This window comes from Nyctereutes procyonoides, unplaced genomic scaffold, assembly GCF_905146905.1.
Source record: "Nyctereutes procyonoides isolate TBG_1078 unplaced genomic scaffold, NYPRO_anot_genome, whole genome shotgun sequence".
Lineage (NCBI taxonomy): Eukaryota > Metazoa > Chordata > Mammalia > Carnivora > Canidae > Nyctereutes > Nyctereutes procyonoides.
In genome coordinates, this window is record NW_026575117.1 from 21,095,708 (window position 1) to 21,119,451 (window position 23,744).

At 35.6% G+C, this 23,744-nt stretch overlaps 1 protein-coding gene across 1 annotated transcript in view; it reads left to right on the forward strand.

Moving 5' to 3' along the window:
* Positions 1 to 19,672: 19,672 nt before the first annotated feature.
* Positions 19,673 to 23,744, forward strand: part of CFH (complement factor H) — a 76,627-nt gene continuing 72,555 nt past the window's right edge. The window contains exon 1 of the mRNA XM_055334261.1: positions 19,673 to 19,836. Coding sequence (XP_055190236.1) covers positions 19,779 to 19,836 — 58 coding nt within the window. The 5' untranslated portion in view covers positions 19,673 to 19,778. The remainder of the gene's footprint in view (positions 19,837 to 23,744) is intronic.

Here is a 23,744-nt window from a genome sequence, read left to right on the forward strand (position 1 = left end):
TTGCATGTCTCATTTTCTGAACCTTTGAATTGGGCTAAATTGCCAGCATTCCAAGAAGGCAACAGGAAAGCAAATAATCCTGTTTGAGAAGACTGATAAAAGTGAACTTTTAACTGGTGATCACTTCGCCTGACCAATCAAGGAAGTACAAATATAGCCTTGCTTCTCGGCACCAATGAACTCTTCTTAAAAACAATTTATCTAATCCTCCTCCTTTTTCCCATAATAAACCTGAGTCCACCTCCCGTAATCATGACACTATTGAATTTCTACCTAAATTGCAACTCTTTGATCCCAAATAAAAGTAAATTAAAGTAAAATAAATTCTTTCTTTTTGAACTGGTTTCACGTTTTTAGGTTGGCATACGGGATTATCACTCAAAGTATAGACATCCAGAAATTCATACTGATCTCATAAATGATTGAATAAATAAATAAATGGGAGTAAAGAAACGTATTTCCATACAGAAGAATTCTAAATAATTTATATAAATACTCCCCATAAGGAAGTGGAGCTTAATTCTTAATTCCCAACAAACAGCACTTCATCTAGGTAATTCAGGTTAACATTATCAATGATGTCATGATGATAATATGTAACTTTGATATGATGTAATGAAAATGACACATCCTTTCTGTGATCTTCCTCCACAAAAATGTAACCTCAATAAAATAATGAAAAAAACTTCAAACTCCAACTTAAGGACTTTCTTCAAAATCGCTGATCAAAATTGTCAAAGAAACAAGGAAAATCTAAGAAACTATCATAGTCTAGATGAATCTAAGAAGACATAATGACTAAATGTGATATGATACTCTGGATCTGTGTTGACCAAAATAGAGGGTGAATAGTGGTGGGAGTTTCCTGTGGCCTTCCCCAGTATGACAGCTCCTGTATCGCAGGCCAAGGACCTGATACAACAATCCTGCCAACCATCCATTTCAGGGCTGGATTTTGGTAAAGAAAAGAGACATTGGATAAAAACTAAGGAAATCTGAGTAAAGCATGGAGTTTGGTTAATTACAGTGTCTCAGGATTGGTTCATTAGCTGTGATAAATGTACCATAGTAATGTAAAATATTAACCATAAGGGAAACTGAACAAAAGTACACTATATTTGCAACATTTCTATAAATTGAAAACTATCCCCCCCAAAATTTATTAAATGTTAGCACAAGGAGAAATAGTAATATGAATATTCTTCTATATATTTTTAAATGTACCTCATAATTAAAACCCTTCCACCAAAAAAGTATAGTAGAAATTCATGAAAACTATCCTGTTGAACACTTACTCATTTTTTCAAAATTCAGTTAGAGTATCTTTATTTTGAAGGCTTTCTTATTGCATTATTTATGTTCCTTTTCTACTCAGTGTTACACTTATTAATATGTTTACCTGAATCCCTCTGTTTTACCTACCTCAAGTTCCCAAGTATGAGCTATAATTATTTTTCTGTTCATAGCCAGTGTCCAGCAAACATAAGTACATGTGGTTAACAGTATATGCTTATTAAATGCATGGAGATTGAGACCATGGGAGAGAAAGAACTAAAGATAAAAATACAGGAATGTCATATGGAAACAACAACCAGAAAATTAAACCATTAAGAAGACATAACAAGATGAGAGAAGATTAAGAACAAGAAAAATTCAGTATTATGAAAGACAAGAAGGGGAAGTTTCAAAGAAAAAAGATCAATAATGTCAAAGGCATCAAAGAAGATACAGGGGATTTTAATTTTTTTATTTTTTTAAAAAAATTTTATTTATTTATACACAAGAGACACAGAAAGAGAGAGGCAGAAACACAGGCAGAGGGAGAAGCAGGCTCCCTGCGGGGAGCCTAATGTGGGACTTGATGTGGGACCCGATCCTGAGATCTTGGATCTGAGCCGAAGGCAGACGCTTAACCATTGAACCACCCAGGCCTCCCGATACAGGGAGTTTTTAATAAGATTGAGTATTGTTGGTTGAATTATGTCTCCCAAAATAGTATGTCCAAGTCCTAACTCCCATAACTGGAAATATGACTTTATTTAGAAATAGGACCTTTGCAGATATAATCAAGGTAAGTTTAGGTTATACTAGAGTAGGGTCAATAGTCAGTGATTGGTGTTCTTAGAGAGAGGGAGATTTAGACACAGAAACATGCAGACAGCACACAAAGTGGAAGGCTACATGACAATGGAGGCAGAGATTGGTGATGCCACTGCTAAGTAAGGAACTGCAAGGATGACAAAAACCACCAGAAGTTAGGAAGAGCATAAAAGATATTCCCTAGTTACCTCTGGAGATAGTGTGGCTCTGCCAACACCTTCACTTTAGAATTCTGACCTTCAACACTGTGAGGAAACAAGTTTCTGTACTAAACCACCCAGTTTGTAGTAATTTATTGCAGTAGCCCTAGGAAACCAATACACTGAAAAGGATCAAATAAATGATTAGGAAGCTCACTGAGAGTATTCCAAGATAACTGTTTTAGTTGGGAGACAGAAACCATAATTAAAATAGCTGGGAAGTGTGTGAATGGTGAAGAAATTAATTTTATAATCAAAATCATCATTTCAAAAATTTTGAAGTCATCAAAACAAAAAGAAGTCATGCATTTTCACTTATTATAACACTAATTATTTAAAATTTTTATATTAAGCAATTTTGCAAGGTTAGCAAAACCTCTAACAGCATGGTTTTATGTGCTATTGGGGGTGGGAATTAGGGTGACATTCGTGGACAGCAATTTGAAATGGTCTGTAGCATAAAACTTCATAGCATCTGTAACTTCACAAATTTATTCTCATTTTAAAAATTTCCTTCCTAAATTTATTTTAGCCAATACTGTATAAGCAATTTTCATGGTTCAGTTCATAATGAAGTAAGAGATGTCTTTCTCTCTCTCTTTCTTTTCTTTCCCTGCTGTATAGTCTGATTCAGCTTTTCTTTGCAGCCTGCTCTATTGTGCAAAGAATCAGGATACCATTTCATTTCTTGTTACTAAGGTCAATATGTAGTTCAATCTTAAAATAACATAAGGAATAAAAGAATACTTCTATTTGCTTCCTCTAAGGCTGAATCCTGTATTGTTTGCCATCAGATAGGTACTGCTACTAGAGGGATTATATCAAAAACTAGCAGCAGCCATTTTTTTTCATTAGGAGTAGATTTTAACTAACTTTGTATCAAAAGAAAGTTATTGATTACTTAATCTTTTTTCCCCAAGTTTTTATTTCAATTCAAGTTAGTTAACATATAGTGTAGTACTAGTTTCAGGAATAAAATTTAGTGATACATCACTGACTTATAACACCCAGGGTTCTCATAACAAGTGCTCTCCTTAATGCCCATCACCCAATTAGCCCGTTGCCCCTGTCTACCTCCTCTTCAGCAAATCTTCTCATAAGGCTGTCCTGGCATAGCCAATTTCCCCCTACTATTAATGCCTTTTTAAAATTAAATGCTGTAACCATTTCAAGATGTCAGTATCAGAATAGTCATTCTTATGCTCAAGTCTCATGAAATAGATCCTTGCAGTAAGCCTCAGTTTGAACCATGAACTGAAGATAACAGGACCACAGATAACAAATGAGACAAGTATAGTTAACTATCTTATCCAGCAGTTCAATTATTTTTCATCTATAAGACCCCAGAGTTGCATCCTCAGTAAGTGACAATTTTAATCTGTGAACAATTGAAAATCGATTTTTATATGTAATCCAAAGGGATCTTCATAACCTGGGCATTCAAATTTATTTCTAATCATTTAAATTTATTTCTAAACTGGAATACCATTAAGGAGGATTCCAAGGAATTGAAAGTATGCTCCATCTTTTGGTTTATTGAAACTCGCCATGGGTTGATTTTTAAATTACAGTATTTCTATAAAATTAAATTTTAGAGGTGATTACTTTAAAATTATCTTTTGAGGGGTGCTTGGATGGCTCAGTCAGTTAAGGATCTGTCTCCAGCTCAGGTCATGATCCCAGGTTCCTAGGACTGAGCCGCGCAGCAGGCTCCCTACTCAGCAAAAAGTCTGCTTGTCCCTCTCCTTCTGCCTCTCTGCCTTGTTCATGCTCTCTCGCTCACTCTCTCACTCTCTCTCAAACAAATAAATAAAATCTTTTTAAAAATAAATAAAATTATCTTTTGAGAAATATTTCTGAATGGCATTTTATTCTCTCAGAGTACCTAAAAGAAAAAAATCTTTTTTTTTATAATCAATTGTATATTTTGTTACTAATGACAATAGGAATATAATTAATAACAGGATGTTTAATTATTAACTAACCAGGATTTCTTAATAGAATATAAACTTTAAAATGAAACTAGCAGCAACCATTTTTTTATGATATAAATAGAATCTTATATCTAATCTATTAAAACTCAGTCACGTACCCAGCCTGATTTTTACGTGTTTTACTCCCTTTGATTGTTAAATACATGTCAAAACTGAATTAAGCAGGGCAGCCCGGGTGGCTCAGCGGTTTAGCCTCGCCTTTAGCCCAGGGCCTGATCCTGGGGACCTGGGATGGAGTCCCACGTCAGGCTCCCTGCATGGAGCCTGCTTCTCCCTCTGCCTGTGTCTCTGCCTCTCTCTCTCTGTGTCTCTCATGAATAAATAATAAAATATTTTTTAAAAAACTGAATCAAACAAATTCTCAGCTATCATTTTATGTTTGAATTTCATTTAAATGATGACATATAAGCTGGCCTAATTATTATATTAACTGGACTCCTAACCATTTACTTTCAACTAACTACACATCACAGGTAAGACTTATTCTATTTCCCCCAAAAAATGATCACTTCTATCTTGCAGTACATAATTTAATAGATATTTCTAGAAGGATAACTTACAATAAGAAACTATAGTCTACCAAATATAGCTTAGTGTCATTACACAAAATATTACATTGTATTTCTATAAATCTTCATAGACTAAGAAAATGATTAATTTTAAGAGTTTCCTTGGTCAGGAGCAAAGATTGGTAACAAAGATTAGGAATACAGTAGCCCCCACTTATCCACAGGGGATACATTCCAAGATTCCCAGTAGAAGTCTGAAATCACAGATAGTAGGGGACCCTATATATATATTTTTTTCTATACATACATATATATATATAACTATGATAAAGCTTAATTTAAAAATTAATCGATAATAGATTAACAACAATAACCATAAAATAGAATAATTATAACACTATACTGTGATAAAAATTATGTGAATGTGGTCTCTTTCTCTCAAAATATCTTATTGCCCCATACTCACCATTCTTCTTGTGATGATGTGAGATGATAAAATACCTACCGTAGTAAGATGAAATGAAGTGAATGATGCAGGTATTTTGACCTAACATTAGCCTACTATTGACCTTCTGATGATATGTCAGAGGATCATCTGCTTCTGGATTGCAGTTGACCATGGGTAACTGAACCTGTGGCTACGAGGGGATGTTTATGCACACACTTGGAGTCAGGATAAATGGTTAGCCTAGTGTTAAATGTTCAAATGTGGAACCAGATAGCCTTGCTTCTAACCTACTTGAGTAATCTATTTAACCCTCTCTGAAATTCAGCTTCCCTTTTGTGCAAAAATGATAGAGCTATCTCACAAGGTTTATAAGGGAATTAATGCAGATAACATTTAATACAGCACCTGAAACATAAAAATTAATCATTAATCAGCAATTATCATTAGATCTGGAGAGCTTGGAAAGTTGAAACAATGTCATTGCAGGGCCAAACAAGTCACTTTGTTCACAGATTTTCACAGCCTAGAAGAGACTCAGAAATGTGCAGGTATGGGGCACCTGGGTGGCACAGTTGGTTAAGGTCTGACTCTTGGTTTTGGCTCAGGTTGTGATCTCAGGGTATTTAGATCGAGCCCCAAGTTGGACTCTACACTCAGCATGGAGTCTGCTTAGGTTTCTTTCTCCCTCTCCCTTCGCCCCTCCTCCCTGTGCACCCTTTCTCTCTTTCTCTCTGAAATAAGTAAATAAATCTAGAAAGAAAAAAGGAAGGAAGGAAGGAAGGAAGGAAGGAAGGAAGGAAGGAAGGAAGGAAAAGAAGAAAGAAAAAGAAAGAAAGAAAGAAAGAAAGAAAGAAAGAAAGAAAGAAAGAAGAAAGAAAAAAGAAAGAAAGAAAGAAAGGAAAGAAGAAAGAAAGAAAGAAAGAAAGAAAGAAAGAAAGAAAGAAGAAAGAAAGAAAGAAAAAGAAAGAAAGAAAGAAAGAAAGAAGAAAGAAAGAAAGAAAGAAAGAAAGAAAGAAAGAAAGAAAGAAAGAGAAAGAAAGAAAGAAAAGAAAGAAAGACTAGGAACCTGGGAAAGAGGACATTAGAAGTTGCCGCTGGTATAGGGAAAGAACACATTTTCTCTCTCTCTCTCTCTCTCTCTCTCTCTCTCTCTCTCTCTCTCTTTTTAAGATTGTATTTATTTATTCATGAGAGATACAGAGAGAGAGGCAGAGACATAGGCAGACAGAGAAGCAGGCTCCATGCAGGGAGCCCGATGTGGGACTCAATCTTTGGACTCCAGGATTACGCTCTGAGTCAAAGGCAGACTCAAGCACTGAGCCACCTGGACCATCTCTTAAGGCTTTTAAAGCTTTCTACGTGTACTCCAATATGACTGAGGAAGTTGCCAAAAGAGATGGTAGTTTGTTTTTTTCTTTTTCCTCTAAAGGGTTATTTGAAGAACTTGCAGTCTAGTTTTAGAAATGTACCTAATAAGTGCAATGAATAGGAATGGAGGCCCTTGTGTGTTTTTACTTCCCCACAACTAGAATTACCGAAAACTCAGAGTCCATGTTCTTCAAGTCTATGCAAATTGTCAAACTGGATTCTGCTAGCAATGTCCCCTCGGAAAGAAGTTAAGGTACTAGCCTCCTCAGGAGTAGAAAAGGGAATTCTAGAATGTTTGGGCTTCTCTGTGCGAGTGAGGAGACATTCTAAAGTAAACATTAAGAATGACCTTTACCTTAGGCCATGCTTACGTAGGATAACTTATATATCATTTTTCATGTCATCAGTGAGGAGAGATAACAAAGAAATTTGTCAGGCTGTTTTAAGCTCTTTCTATCAGATAAGGAAAGTAAGGGGAGGAAAATTTGACCTCAGTGGAAAATTATCTGTGTCAGTAAGGGGAGGAAAATTTGACCTCAAATCAGGAACAGTGACCTAAGATGGCAAACTGCTCCTGATTTGACTTAATTACAGAAATAATAATGGAGTCTTCACAAGTTTTCTCCTGCCTTTGGCAACTTTAATTTGTATTTTGCATTAGTAGTAGTGCTCTCAATTCAAGTGGTGGTGGTTTGGGGACGTTACAAATAGAAGAGCCTCAACCACTACCACGGAAAAATAAATGTCATACATTAAGTTAAAGATACCTGAATCTTCCTATATATATTATACTACTTATATCTGTAATTATTAAAAAGCAATTAAATTGATTTACTTCTCTAATATATCTACTAGTTGCATTATTAAGAATTTATGATGCTGTTTCATATCCTTTTATTTCAAATATATATCAGGATCAGCCTGTGAAAAATCCTACCTTCTTTTCTGAGCATAATGGACCCTGACTGGGTCTCCATATCATTTAGACAGCACTATCCAGTAGAACTTTCTGTGATGAGGGGCTCCTGGCTGGCTCAGTCAGAAGAGATGTGACTCTTGATCTCAATGTGTGGGTTCATGCCCCACCTTAGGCATAGAGATTAAATTGTTAAAAAAGGAATTTCTGTGATGATGGAAATGCTCTGTATGTGTGCTTTCCAATAAAACAGCTACTAGGCATGCAGCTATGGAGTACCTGAAATTTGACTGAGACCGAAAAACTATTTTTTTTAAATAAAGCTTTATTGAGGAATCATTTACATATGATAAACAAAGTAGCCACAATTTCCATTTCCTGTACTCTTTATTCCTTTGTGCAAATTCACATTATCATGATGTATCATTTTCTTCTGCCTGAATTTTTCCTTTAACATTTCTTGTAGCATGGATCTGCTGGTGATGAATTCTTTCAGGTTTTGTGTATCTGAAAATCTTCCTCTTAGCTTTGTTTTTATAGATTTTTTTTTGTTTATACTAAATATTGAATTCTAGTTGACAGTGTTTTCAGTACTTAAAAATGTACTTAAAAAATGTTCCACTATCGGGATCCCTGGGTGGCTCAGCGGTTTAGCCCTTGCCTTTGGCCCAGGGCGTGATCCTGGAGTCCTGCAATCAAGTCCCACATCCAGCTCCCTGCATGGAGCCTGCTTCTCCCTCCTCCTGTGTCTCTGCCTCTCTCTCTCTCTTTCTCTCTCTATCATAAATTTAAAAAAAAATCTTTAAAAAAAAAAAAGTTCCACTATCTTCTCACATGCATTATTTCCAAGGATAAATCTCTTTTTTTTTTTTTTTACTGTCATTCCTATCCTTTGTATGAGAGGTGACATTTTCTATTTATCACTAATATTGAACCATTTGATTATGATGAACATTGGTGTAGTTTTCTTCAGGTTTCTCCTACTTGATATTGATTGAGCTTCATGGAACTGTGAGTTTATCAAATTTGGAAAATTTTTAGCCATTATATTTTTGAAAAATATAAAAATTTTGAAAATTTTTTCTGTCCCTCCTTTTCAAAGTTTGAACATAAGCTACATTTCAGGATGTTCTGTTTCTTCTCCATTTTTAAAAAACATTTTATTTATTCATGAAAAACACAGAGAGAGAGAGGCAGAAACATAGGCAGAGAGAGAAGCAGACTCCCTGCTTTTCCCCCTGCCTGTGTCTCTGCCTCTCTGTCTCTCTCTCTTTGTGTGTGTGTCTCATGAACAAATAAATAAATAAATTTTAAAAATTAATTAATTAAATATTTAAATAAATAAATAAAAATAAAATATGTCTTTAGGACTACATAAGAGGCCTTAAGATGTAGATTTCATAGTATCCTTTGTTGTTATTAGTCATTTTTTTTAAGATTTTATTTATTTATTCATGAGACCCACACACACACACACACACACACACACACACAGAGAGGGAGAGAGAGTGAGAGAGACACAAGCAGAGGGAAAAGCAAGCTCCATGCAGGGAGCCTGACTTGGGACTCGATAGTTGACACACAACGCTACATTAGGTTCAGTTATACAGCATAGTGATTCAGCTTCTTTGTGTGTTAAGCTATGCTCACCACAAGTGCAGGTACCATCTGTCACCACACAGTGCTATTACAGTATCATTAAGTATATCCCCTATGCTGTGACTTTTATTCACATGACTTATTCATTGCATAACTGGAAGCCTATATCTGCCACTCTTCTTCACCATTTTGTGCATTGCCCCATTCTCCCCTCCTCTCTGGCAATCATCAATTTACTCTCTGTTTTTATACATGGAAAGATTCTGTTTTTTTAATGCAGCGTACAATTAGGTTGGACCTTTCTAAAATATATATATATATATATATATATATATATATATATATATATATATGGGTGTGTGTGTGTGTGTGTGTATACCACAAACTGAGAACAAACATTAGGTTTAAAAGCAAATATTCGTTTAAAATTAGAAATAGGGGTGCCTGGGTGGCTTGGTCGGTTAAGCGTCTGCCTTCAGCTCAGGTCATGGTCCCAGGGTCCTGGGATAGAGCCCCATGGCTGGCTCCTGGCTCAGCAGGGAGCCTGCTTCTCCATCTTCCCCCATCTTCATGCTCTCTCACTATCTCTCTCTCTCTCTCAAATAAATAGTCTTTAAAAAAATAAAATTAGAAATGGAGAAAATTAAAATTAGAAATGAATTATTACAAATTATAAAGTTAAAAAAATTGATGAAAGCACAGACATCATAAAAACCAGAAAGTTAACATAGTATGTATATTAATTGTCTTATACAACTCTATGATACCTTTCATTTTTTATGTTTTTGACTGAATACTCTTTAGAGATAATATCTCTTCATATGACACAATTTTCTAATATTTTCAATATAAAGAAAGCAGAAAAATAATTCAGCTTTTCCTTTAGCATGTTTGATTTAAATTTGTAACTTGTTATTGAAATATTAGAAAAGTTCTTTCAGGTTCACAATTCATGATTTGTAACATTCTATAAATTTTTAGGATTGTTGTCAAATTTTGGAAAACCTCTGTCAAGTTTCCTTGATATAATGAACTACAATATTTCAGGGCATTAAAAGAGTTTTTGTGCTGTAATTAATATTAAATACTACTTGAATTGAGATATTGTAAATTAGTTTGCTCTCAGTGTCTTCACTGTAGAGACATAAATAAGTGTTATGGTATCTCTATGATGTTAATATAGCATGCAGGGCAGAAGCAAACTTCCATTCTCATTAGGCATCAATGAGAATTGAATCATCTATTTAAAATTTTACACATTTGATGATTATCTCCATACTTTTAAAAACATTTTTTCCTTCATTATTCCTATACTTCTGGTGCCAGGCATTATGCCACATATCCATCCATGCTGTCTCTTCCACCCTGCATCTTTGCATCATGATGCCAATCCATTTAGCACAGTGGTGCTAGGAGTATTTCTAGAAACCATTCTTACACTAACGTAGCCATAAGAGACCAAATTTTATACAACTATGACTGCAGAATATACCTCACTAATATCAAATTAAATGTATTCATGCTCTCCTTGACTTCTTGGTGGAGTCCTCCAAATGCCTAGGATTCTCTAATATCAACTAACTCAGTGGAAGTAGGATGAAGGGGAAATCAGAACAGAAAAAAAAAAAACACAACAGTTTATTTCTTGCTATTAGATCTTTTCAATATTTACCAAAAAAAAGAGACCACAAAAAAAAAAAAAAAAAAGTCACTAAGGTCCCTCCCATGTCCTTGGTGAGGTTTGTTCAAATGAAATGGCCTGAAGCATAAACTTCTTTGGTCTCAAAAGAAATCAAGCTTTGACTGTCTTCTTGAGTTTTTTCCCCTGTTGTTCTCGTTGGACTTCCATATAATGATGGCATGATGAATTCCTTTAGTAATCTGCTTAATTTGTATCCATTCTCCTAATTCCTATTCCTTCAGTCCATTCTAACACAACTGCCAAAGGAATGTTACTTGAATATTAAATATCCTACATTCCTTTTCCTTGATTAGATTTATTAAAGATTTCATATTGATTATAAATAATTTATTAATCTTTTGTGTGAAATTCAAACTCCTTATCATTCAAAGTTCCTCTTCCTTCTACAATTTCCTTGTGCAAAACCACTGCTTCATTGTTAGTCTTCTCATTAATTTTAGAACACTCTACTTTCCTTTACCTTAGAATCTTTGCTCAAGTGTCCTTCTCCCTTAAACTACAATTTAATAACCAAATATCCTTGACACCATCCCCAATCAAGCCTTTTGGGAAAGTAATTTCTCCTTCTTCCTAACTCCTATGGTATGTATTGACCACACAAGTCATTTTTCACTAAGCATAGATGTTACTTACTTTCAGTTTGAACAATATGAGATTTTTCTCTAACACAAATTTATAACTCTCTTAGTATTAATAGTTAAATATTTGTTGTCTGTTTGCTAATGGTAATCTGATACTAAATAACAACTTTGTTATTAAATAATATGTTGGTATTTCTCTTATGTTCTTCTTTAAAAAAAAAAAGATTTTATTTTACTTATTCATGAGAGACACAGACAGAGAGAGAGTCAGAGACACAGGCAGAGGGAGAAGCAGGCCCCATGCAGGGAGCCCTACACAGGACTGGATCCCAGGCCTCCAGGATCAGGCCCTGGGCTGAAGGCGGCACTAATCTGCCGAGCCACCTAGGCTGCTTAAATCTCGTTTATATAAACATTGGGTTTTTTTAAGTATTGATGAAGAATAAAAAGGAAACAATAGCTCTCAACTAATGCCGTATCTTTTTAAAAAAGATTTACTTATTTTAGAGAGAGTGTGCACACACATGGAGGGGTAAGGGTGGGGAGGGGAAGAAGGAGAGGGAAAGAAACTTTTTTTTTCTTTTTTCTTTTCAAAGATTTATTTATTTATTTATTTATTTATTTATTTATTTATTTATTTATTTATTATAGACAGAGAGAGAGAGAGAGAGAGAGAGAGAGAGAGAGAGGCAGAGACACAGGAGGAGGGAGAAGCAGGCTCCATGCAGGGAGCCGGATGTGGGACTTGATTGCAGGACTCCAGGATCATGCCCTGGGCCAAAGGCAGGGGCTAAACCGCTGAGCCACCCAGGGATCCCTGAGGGAAAGAATCTTAAGAAGATTCCAGGCTGAGCTCAGAGCCTGACACTAAGCTTGATCTCATGACCCTGAGATCACAACCTGGGCGGAAACCATGTCAGAAACTTTACCAACTGCACCACCCAGGCACCCCAACTAATGCTTTATCTGTTGGTCTTTGAAATCACATAGAAGAAAACAAACAGTAAAAATAATGCTTCTGAAGGATATTATTTAAATTAATTCAAGGACATTATTTTCACTTGAATAATGGAGTGGCATCTGACATTCAATAATTGCAGGTAAAATTAAAATTGTATGGAAAAATTACTTCTAATAATACTTTAAGTTCTTGATAAACATGTGTATACATTAAAAATCTTTACAGTAATATGCATATATGATTATAAAATACATAATAGGTAACTATGAAACATACACTAGAATACATATGTAAATATTTTATAACATTTTTAATTATATAAATGAGTTATTGACAGCTGAATTTATGTAAACTTAGTAGCATCAGAAGCAAATCATTTGAGAGGCAGATCTGCACAAGTTAAAAGTAAAATTCAGGAGATCATCTCTGGGTTTGCTACCTGGTCATATCAATGTCTTGTGACTTTCACAAAGTTACTTTAATGTTTGGCAACTCAGTTCCCTCTTCTATTCATTGGAGATAGTGATAGTCTCCTATTTTATTTTTTAATTATGTTGTTATAAGTACAGTGTTGCTAAATGTGCTTAGATCTGTGTTTGGTATACAGTTGGAATTCAGTAGTGTTAATCAAAATAACATCCTAAAGCACCCCCTAAGTGTTAAGTTAATATTGTTTTTGGACAAGAACAACTATTAGAATTCTTTTTTGTTTTTAAAGGTTTTATTTATTTATTCATGTGAGACACAGAGAGAGAGGCAGAGACACAGGCAGAGGGAGAAGCAGACTCCGTGCAGGGAGCCTGATGTGGGACTCAATCCCTGGACTTCCGGATCAGGCCCTGAGCCAAGGCGGACCCTCAACCACTGAGCCACCAGGTGTCCCTACTATTAGAATTCTAAATATGGAAAGATATTTGGATTCATACTCAGAGAGATATAACTAAGGAAAAAAATGAAGAGAAAGTTTAAATCTGTGCTGTTGTGTGTCATCAGTTAAATGAAATTCAACTTCAGAATGATAGCTGAATATTCGTATTTGCTTGATTTTTCACATAGACTGTTTTATTTCTTATTTTCCTCAAAATGAAAGACAAGTTTGGCTCTGTGTATCATATTTTTTTAATATATAAACAAAAAGAGGGATCCCTGGGTGGCACAGTGGTTTGGCACCTGCCTTTGGCCCAGGGCGCGATCCTGGAGACCCGGGATCGAATCCCACATTGAGCTCCTGGTGCATGGAGCCTGCTTCTCCCTCTGCTTATGTCTCTGCCTCTCTCTCTCTGTGTGACTATCATAAATAAAAAAATAAATAAAAATATATAAACAAAAAGAAAAGAAATAAAACAGAAAACCATACTGGCAGCAAAATTAAAGATAAGGAGAGACATTTTATGATCAAATGATTAATGCCAAAGAAGGATATCACAATTCTAAATATATATGCAAACACCATCATAGCTTTAAAATATATTTAAAAGATTGATGTAAGGGATCCCTGGGTGGCGCAGCGGTTTAGCGCCTGCCTTTGGCCCAGGGCGCAATCCTGGAGACCCGGGATTGAATCCCACATCGGGCTCCCGGTGCATGGAGGCTGCTTCTCCCTCGCCTATGTCTCTGTCTCTCTGTCTCTCTGTCTCTCTGTCTCTCTCTCTCTCTCTCTGTGACTATCATAAAAAAAAAAAGATTGATGTAAACAGAAAATAGACAAATCCAGAATCATGAAAAATCATGGAATATTTGACAATGGAATATTTAATAATCCTTCCAGTATCTAATAAACAGATTAAAACTTAGTAAAAATATAAAAGATTTGAACAATAGAATCATAAATTTGACCTGCTGACATAGGTAGAATATTGACCATATAATGGGCCATAAAGAAAATCTCATCACATTTTTTAAATTATTTTTGTAAATTTTTATTTAAATACCAGTTAGTTAACAGTGTAATATTATTTTCAAGTGTAGAATATAGCAATTCAACACTTCCTACAACACTCAGTGCTCATCACAACAAATGCATTCCTTAATATCCATCACCTATTTAACCCGTCCTCCAAGTCACTTCCCCCTGGTAACCATCAGTTTGTTCTCTAAAGTTGAGTACGTTTCTTAGTTTGCTTCTCTTTTTTCCCCCTTTGCTTATTTGTTTTGTTTCTTAAATTCCACGTGAGATTATATGGTATTTGTCTTTCTTTGACTGACTTAATTTCACTTAGCATTATACTCTGGCTCCATCCATGTCAATCTTGCAAACTGTAAGATTTCATTCTCAGCCAAATCAGCCAATGGCTGAGTAATATTCCATTGTATATATACACCACTTTTCTTTATCCATTTATCAATCAATGGACATTTGGGCTATTTCCATAATTTGGCTATTATTGATAATGTTGCTATAAATATTGGGGTGTATGTAACCCTTTGACTTAGTATTTTTGCATTCTTTGGGTAAATACCTAGTGGTGCAATTGCTAAATCATAGGGTAGTTCTATTAAATATTAATATTTAATCTATTAAATATTAATATTTTAATAGAGGAACCTCCATACTGTTTTCCAGAGTGCTGCACCAGTTTGCATTCCCATCAACTCTGTAAGAGGGTTCCCCTCTCTCTGCATCCTTATCAACACGAGTTATTTCTTGTGTTGATTTTAACCATTCTGACAGGTGTGAGGTGATATCTCATTGTAGTTTTGATTTGTATTTCCCTGATGATGAGTGGCATTGAGCATCTTTTCATGTGTCTATTGGCCACCTACATGTCTTCTTTGGAAAAATGTCTATTCATGTCTTCTGCCCATTTTTAATTGGATTATTCGGTTTTTGGATGTTGAGTTTTAAATTCTTTTTTTTTTTTGAGCCTTAAATTTTGTATATATTTTAGATACTAATCCCATCAAATTTTCAAAGATTAGAATTATTGAGAGTATATCTTCAGATCACAACAAAATTAAACAAGAAAACAACTTCTTTGGAACTTTTTTCTTCCACGTTTTTATTTGAATTCCAGTAATTTAACATACAGTGTTTCATTAGTTTCAGGTGTAGGGTTTAGTGACTCCTCACTTATATACAACACCTAGTGTTTATCACAAGTGCCTTCCTCAATCCCCATCACCCATTTAGCCCATCCACTCACCCACCTTCCCTCCACCCATCTTCAGTCTGTTCTCTATAGTTAAGTCTATTTTATGGCTTTCCACTTTCCCCCCATGTTCATCTGTTAACGTTTCTTAAATTCCACATATGAATGAAATCACGTGGTATTTGTCTTTATAAGAAATCGATTTAAAAGATAACTAGAGGGGATCCCTGGGTGGCTCAGTGGTTTAGCGCCTGCCATGGGCCCAGGGAGTGATCCTGGAGTCCCGGGATCGAGTACCACGTTGGGCTCCCAGCGTGGAGCCTGCTTCTCGCTCCTCCTGTGTTTCTGCCTCTCTCTCTCTCTCTCTCTCATGAATAAATAAATAAATAATTTAGAAAATAAATAAAAGATAACTAGAGGGAAGTCTGGGTGGCTCAGTGGTTGAGTGTCTGCCTTCAGCTCAGGGCGTGATCCTGGGTTTCCAGAATTGAGTACCGCATGGGGCTCCTGCAGAGACCCTATGTCTCCTTCTGCCTATGTGTCTACCTCTCTCTGTCTGTGTCTCTCATGAATAAATAAATAAATAAAATCATTATAAAATAAATAAAAGATTACTGGAAGGGGCGCCTAGGTGGCTCAGTTGATTAATCATCTGCCTTTCTCTTGGGTCATGATCCCAGGGTCCTTGGATTGAGCCCTACATTGAGCTCTCTGCTCAGCAAGGAATGTGCTCTCCCTCTCCCTGCTATTCCTTCAGCTTGTGCACTCTCTCTCTGTCAAATAAATAAAAATCTTTAAAAATAAATAAATAAATAAATAAATAAATAAATAAATAAATAAACTGGAAAAAACCTAAGTTCCCAGAAATTGACACTTCATCAAAAATTTTATTGAAAAATTTAAGTGGGACTTCTAGCTATTGCAGTGTGAATTCCTTAAGGTTAGTGAAGAAATTAGGAAATGGACTCACACATATCCAGTTGCCTGATTTATGACGAAAGTCAGAGTGAAACAGTGTGGTAGGAAAGAGGATATTTTCATTAAAAGTGCCAGAACAGGGCAGCCCGGGTGGTTCAGCAGTTTAGGGCTGTCTTCAACCCACGATGTGGTCCTAGAGACTCGGGATCGAGTCCCACATCAGGCTCCCTGCATGAAATGGAGCCTGCTTCTCCCTCTGCCTGTGTCTCTGCCTCTTTCTCTCTCTCGGTGTCTCTCATGAATAAATAAATAAAATCTTTAAAAAAAAAAGTGCTAGAACAGTTGGATCGCCATATTTTAAAAACATATCTGTTGCCCTTTATTATACCATACACAAAAGTCAAATGCAGTCTTAAATGTGAAACAGAAAATAATACTTTTAGAGGAGAGCATCATTGTATCCTAGGAGTAGGCAAGGAATCCTTAAATAGGACACAAAATGCACAAACCCAAGTAGAAAAAATTTATAATTTTTCTATTTAAAAATTTTAAAAATTCTTTTCTTCTTAAGCTCCAGACATTTTCTTTTTTTCCATTGCAATTGTTATATCCTGTGACATTTACAAGGATGGGTTCTGCTGTAGCTAGAGCAATAAACATGCAAGGGGACTTAGTGACCCAGAATTCTATTCTGTTTAAACATGCCAGCGAATTCAAATTTGTGATTTGAACCCTCTGAAAAAGTGTCCAGTTTCAACAGCAGGCTACCTTTTTCGGACTCTTCAAGAGTATGTTTGAAAAAAACGAGAGTCAAGCATAATTATGTAAACAAAACATTTAATTGCTCAATTTAAAATGAAGAAATTCTGCCCATTAAAAACAATGAGCAAAATGACAACCCATGGACTGGGAGAAGATATTTATAATAAATATGTCCAAGTGGGGCACTTGGGTGGCTCAGTAGTTAAAGCTTCCAACCCTTGATTTCAGCTCAGGTTGTGATCTCCCAGGGTCCTGGGATTGAGCACCATATCCGGCTCCATGCTCAACGTGGAGTCTGCTTAGGATTCTCTCCCTACCTCACTCTGCCCCAACCTGCCCTTGCACTCTCTATCACTCTCTAAAATAAAAAAAATAGAAGATCCCTAGGTGGCTCAGTGGTTGAGTGCCTGCCTTTGGCCCAGGGTATGATCCTGGCATCCCAGGATCAAGTCCTACATTGGGCTCCCTGAATGGAGCCTGCTTCTTCCTCTACCTGTGTCTCTGCCTCTCTCTCTCTCTCTCTCTCTCTGTGTCTCTCATGAATAAATAAATAAAATCTTTTTAAATAAATAAAATAAAATCCTTTAAAAAATAAATATGTCCAAGAATGTCTGAAGAATATAAAAAAATTCCTACAATGAGATAAGTAGAAGATAGATAATTCAATAGAAAAAATATATGGGTCAAGCCTGGTGGCTCAGTGGTTTAGCGCCACCTTCAGCTCAGGGCATGATCCTGGAGACCCGAGATCAAGTCCCACATCGGGCTTCCTGCATGGAGCCTGCTTCTGCCTCTCCCTGTGTTTCTGTCTCTCATGAATAAATAAAATCTTAAAAAAAAAAAGAAAAAATATATGTATATATATGCAAAAGACTTGAATGAACAATTCACCAAAGAGGATACCTAAATGACCAATCACTACTTGAAAGTTGTTCAACTTCATTTGTCATCAGGAAAATGCATATTAACACCATAGAGAGGGGCACCTTCAGTTAGATAAGTATCTGCCTTTTTCTCAGGTCCTGAGATCGAGCCCCTGCTCAGTGGAGAGCCTGCTTCTCCCTCTTCCTCTGTTGCTCCATCTGCTTATACTCTCTCTCTCTCTCTCTCTCTGTCAAATAAATAAATAAAACCTTAAGGGAAAAGAAAAAAACAAGAGACTTAATGCTCTTTGTTTACCAGAATGGCTAAAATTACACAGATTGAAAGCATCAAGTGTGTTGAGGATTTGGAGCAATTTATACTTATATGTCCTACCATTCCACTCCTAGGTATGTACTCATCAGAAATAAGGACATGTCTTTACCAAAAACCTCATAATAGCAGCCCTATTTCTTTTTTTTAATAATAAATTTATTTTTTATTGGTGTTCAATTTGCCAACAGACAGAATAACACCCAGTGCTCATCCCGTCAAGTGCCCCCCTCAGTGCCCGCCACCCAGTCACCCCCACCCCCCACCCTCCTCCCCTTCCACCACCCCTAGTTCGTTTCCCAGAGTTAGGAGTCTTCCATGTTCTGTCTCCCTTTCTGATAGCAGCCCTATTTCTATTAGCTCCAAACTAGAAGCTACTCAGATGCCCACTAACAGTCACACAAATAAAATGTGGTATATTCAAATAATTGAGTATTACACAGCAAGAAGAATTAGTAATCTGTAATTAAACCCAACAGTGTGGTTGAACACAAACAGTATTTAGTGAAAGGCTCTAAACACTAAAAAATAAATATATTTCAATTTAGGTAAAGTACAAAACAGACAAACTGTTATCATGTTCTTTGAGATCAGGATAGTGGTCACTCTGCATGTGATGAGGGCAAGTGTGAGAGGGGCTGTGACCCAAGGAGACAACCGGGGCTTCTCTGAGAGCTAGTGCTGCTTAGTTTCGTGAGCTTGGTGCTGATTGCATACATGTCTCCACCTTCTCAACATTCATCAAACCATTTGTTTATATTCTCTTTACGCATATTATATTTCAATATAAAGTTTAAAAATTCTACGTTCACATTTCTTAGTTTTTGAATTATTAGACATATGTATGACCAATGAAAGGGATCCTGTTTTCACACGTATTTAACAAGCTCTTAATAGAATAATTTCTGGATTTCAGGAAAAGCATGCCAGCACCATACTCTTGGCAAAAGTTTACTCACATTGTCTGGGTCTTGTCTGGGTCTTATTTGTGAAAGCATTGCCTAACTCCAAGTTCTGTACATGATTTTTTTAAAAAAGCTTCTATTATTTGATCTCCTGAAGGTTTATGAAATCCAAAGGATATCACCAGATGTATCTTTGCACATTCCAAGAATCTGAATGTGTTCCAGCGGAGAACATGCATGAGTTTATAAAAACAAATCAAAAGCAGGTCACAGCATTAACATTCAGTGGGAATGCAGGGAGAATCAGTTTCAAACACTAGCATTGCTGAGGCTTGTGGTTGATTTTTTTCTTTTATCTTGCAAAAGTTTCTGATGGGCGGAGCATCTAGCAGTCCCTTTAATTCCCCGAGTTGCGTTTCAACTTCTTTTGAGCAAATGCTTTCCTGCACTACCCACATTTTTTTAGAGAAAGAGAAGTTGACATAGTGTGAGTGGTGTCAGCTATTAAATGTATTCCTAAAAGATCCTCAAAATGAGATTTCCAGGGGAGATCATTTGGCTTATATTGTGGACTGTTTGTGTTGCAGAAGGTAAGAGTAAAAAGAGCAAGACTTTTTCTATATTATAAAACATTTGCTAATATGCTTTTCACAGCGGTAATAGAAATTTGGTCTAGAAAATGTGATTTCATTACTGTCCTGTAGCTTAGTGTGCCAGTAGCTTATGACATTGTTAAGTTTAAAAAAATGTAAGTAGCATATTTAAATGATGTGATTATTTATCATGGTTTTATTTAATTAAAAATTCAAAAAATGTTTTAATAAATATTTTGAAAACTAATATAGTAATTTTCCTTGAAATCATCATAATTTTGTTTTTGTTGTTTAGAATTTTCACCAAAATGCTTTGTGTAAAAGTATTAAGAAGCATAGGAGCATACATAGAACTAGAACAGAAATTAGACAATAGAAGCCTTCAAATCATCCAATGATTGGATTTATTTCAGATATAGATGTCAACTCTCTCTAAAGAAAAATCCGTCTATCATTTACAACTGATATTGCCACGGCCTTAAAAGTCTTGTAGATAAGCAAACATTACTTGTATCATTAGAATGAAAATACCACATATATTTGAAAAAATTGAACATGGAATGTTTGTAACATGTAAGTTATTCGAAATGGGTTTTTTTTCCTGTCGTTGTATTTGAGATATATTCTAGAAGAGCAGTCTTAGGAGTAGTGAATATGAATGTAGAAGTTTTTTTTTCTGGTATCATCAATAAGACAATCCCTAGACATAATTAAATTTAATCCTAACACTACTTCTCAATAGATCAAAAAGTTTCTTTGGAGGAAATTTTGGTTTCTAATTCAGGATAGGTAACTAATTATATGATAATATTTCACTGACATTTTAAAGCCAAATCAGTTACCTATCATTTATAAACTTCTAAAACTTTTCACTAAGTCAACAAGTTTGGATTGAATGCTTACTTCATGTCAGCCTCTAAGCATTGAGAAATATTAGCAAACAATTTAAAAATCTGTCCTTGAGCATCTTCCAATGTAGAAAATAAAAGTACTTGTGTAGAAAATAAAAGTACTTATCTTTTTAATTATATCTTTTAGTCATTTTTGTAAGGTTTATTCAAATGTGTTTAATTTTTTTCTATAACAGCTTTCTTTCAGTTTTGCATTCTAGTACACTTGATTTTTAGCTTGGAAACTTTATATCCAGCCACCTTTTAAACTAGGTATTTAATCATTTCCCTGCACACAAAAATACTACAGTTAGTATTCAAAAGTAAAATATTATTGTATTGGCAAAGAGTTCCAGAATCCTGTTAATGTTACCAGTCGTAGCAAATATCTTTTCTCTTTACATAAGTGTTTTTTTGTCTTTTCTTTAAAAGGAATACTTTCAGTGTCTCAATATTTGCATGTGCTTTGCTGAGGCTTTATGTAGATATCATTTATCATGAAAGGAAGATTTATTTCTAGTTCATGTTCAAAACTCAAGAATTGAGGCCAAGTTTAATTAAACCGTTTAAGTGATTACAAAGTGGGATTTGAAATATTAAAATTGGATGCTACAAAGTGTGTAATAAAAATTAAATAATAGCAATTTAAACTTCTTACTTACGTAATTGATTCCAGCTGACTCATCTCATCTGTATTTTATATTTCATCAAAATGTGTTTAAATGTGATACCAGTTTCTGCTGATTGAATACTGATTTGAATGCTATCACAATCTGTTTTATTCAGCCACGCTTGACCTGTTAGCATTTCATAAATCGCCTCTGTCCTGTTTAAAGTAAACATTCATCAAAAAATAGTACTCAGTACTAAAGAGGAATCATAGCTGATAGGAAGAATTTATTAGCCCAAGTTTCTTGGAGACCGACTAGTACCTTTGTAATGCAATGGGCTCTCTGCCTACCTACTGCCATTTGTATAGAAACTTTAGTTGCTTCCTTGTAAAACAGCATGGTTGCAGGAGGCACCACAGGCTGCTAAGAATCTAGTCGGATTTACAGGACAAAGTTTAGAATAACAGTCCCTCAAACATACCACATACTCTTTGAAATTAGCCACAGTCCAGAAATTCCTGGCTGATAAACGTGAATAAATTAAAACCTACTGAAACATGTCCAAATACACACTGGCTGTTTTGTCTGGAGACATATATGTGTAATCTAATTCTGGAGGTTTAAAGGGCAAAAAAAGTTCTTTCAGGACTTAAAATATATTATAGACCAAAGCTGGAGAGAGATTCTCTTCTATCAGAAAGGGTAGGAAAAAAAATTTTTTGATATATTTCAAACACAAGATGGTTTCAAATTTGAGTTAGCCCTAAAATGGAAAAAATAATTGATATTATAAATCATAAGAATTAATTACAACCTAATTATAAACACTCATAAGGTTATATATGAATGTAACACATAGTTATCTAATCCAGAAAATTTGAGGTAGTGATTTTTAATCCTAAATTCTGTGTTTTAATTCCAACATGATAAATAAGATTTCTCCTTCTCCCTTCACCAAAACCCCACATTTTCAGAGATAGTTGTGGGGTATTTACCAATGTACTGTGATTTAAGGTTGTGCAATGACCCAGTTGCCTTCAATTTCCTGTCTTCTTCAAAAATGTCTTACATGCTGATATCACCATATTCAACGAACCTGAAATTTATGTGGAATGACAAATACTCTGAATAAATACTTTAGAACAGTTAAATCTACTATTAGTCACTGTAATTTACTGTGAATTATTATATATCAATAACTTCTCTGTAGCAATTTTAGTGAGGAGAGGTAGAAATGAATGATAAGGGTGAAGAAGGAGACTAAGCAAATCTGGAAAGTGAGGTTTTTCTGCGGAGGGGAAGATCCGATGGGGAAGTGCACCGGTGAGTGCCAAGAGAAGGGTCAGAGCAGATGCCCGGGAATGTCAGAGGAGAGGTATGCCAAAGCAGGCCTTGCTTATTTTAAGTGTAGTCATATCCGGAGAATACATGTGCTACTTTTTTGCCTGCATATAATGTTAAACCAGAACTGAATTATTAAGTATTGCTGAAATTATTCTTAGCTGGAAGTAAGTTCCAAATGCCTTACAAATTAGTAGATTCTTCATTTTTGGCCTTTGATGGCTAGGGCTTCAGCCAGAGTCTATATCCATCCACTTTTCTTTGCTCAATCCCTACTTATTCTACAGCCTTTGCACTTTTCCTTCTTCCCAACTATGCCTCCCTCTTTTCACCCGAAACGCCATCCCCCACCTGCCCACGCCTGTGAGATTCTTGCCAACCAATCTATCCTGTGCTCACAGAACCAATGTGCACCTTACCCATTTCTTAACAACTTTAAATAGTTTCAGAATATGATACATAAAAAGGACATGAAATAACTGGGGAGAAAAAAGTGTTACATTTCAGCTTAAAATTATGAGGAAACATTTATAAAAATGGCTCAGAGAAATTAAAGTAATAGAACAGAAAAAAAAAACCATTAAAATAACAGAAGGAATGGGATAAAAGATATGATAGCACTTTTATTTGTTTTGCCATTTTAACTGAGAGCACCAAGTTTCTCGAACTTTGTTGACCAAAAGTGTAGTAGACAGAAAAGTGGTTATTGACACGTTCACTTTTTCATAGGCTCCCAAAAGGTTTTTTTTGAACTAAATTAAAATGATTCCTGACTTCAAATTATAACATAAATTCAAACTGAGGACACATGGACAAGATGTACAATGGAATTACAGGTATCAGAGTTTCTTGGGTTCATGCAACAGAGCTTTAAGATTACTAAACAGGGCAGCCCCGGTGGTGGGTGGTGCAGCGGTTTAGCGCCGCCTGCAGCCTGAGGTGTGATCCTGGAGACCCGGGATCGAGTCCTGCATCGGTCTCCCTGCATGGAGCCTGCTTCTCTCTCCCTCTGCCTCTCTCTCTCTCTCTCTCTCTCTCTCTGTGTGTGTGTGTGTCTCTATGA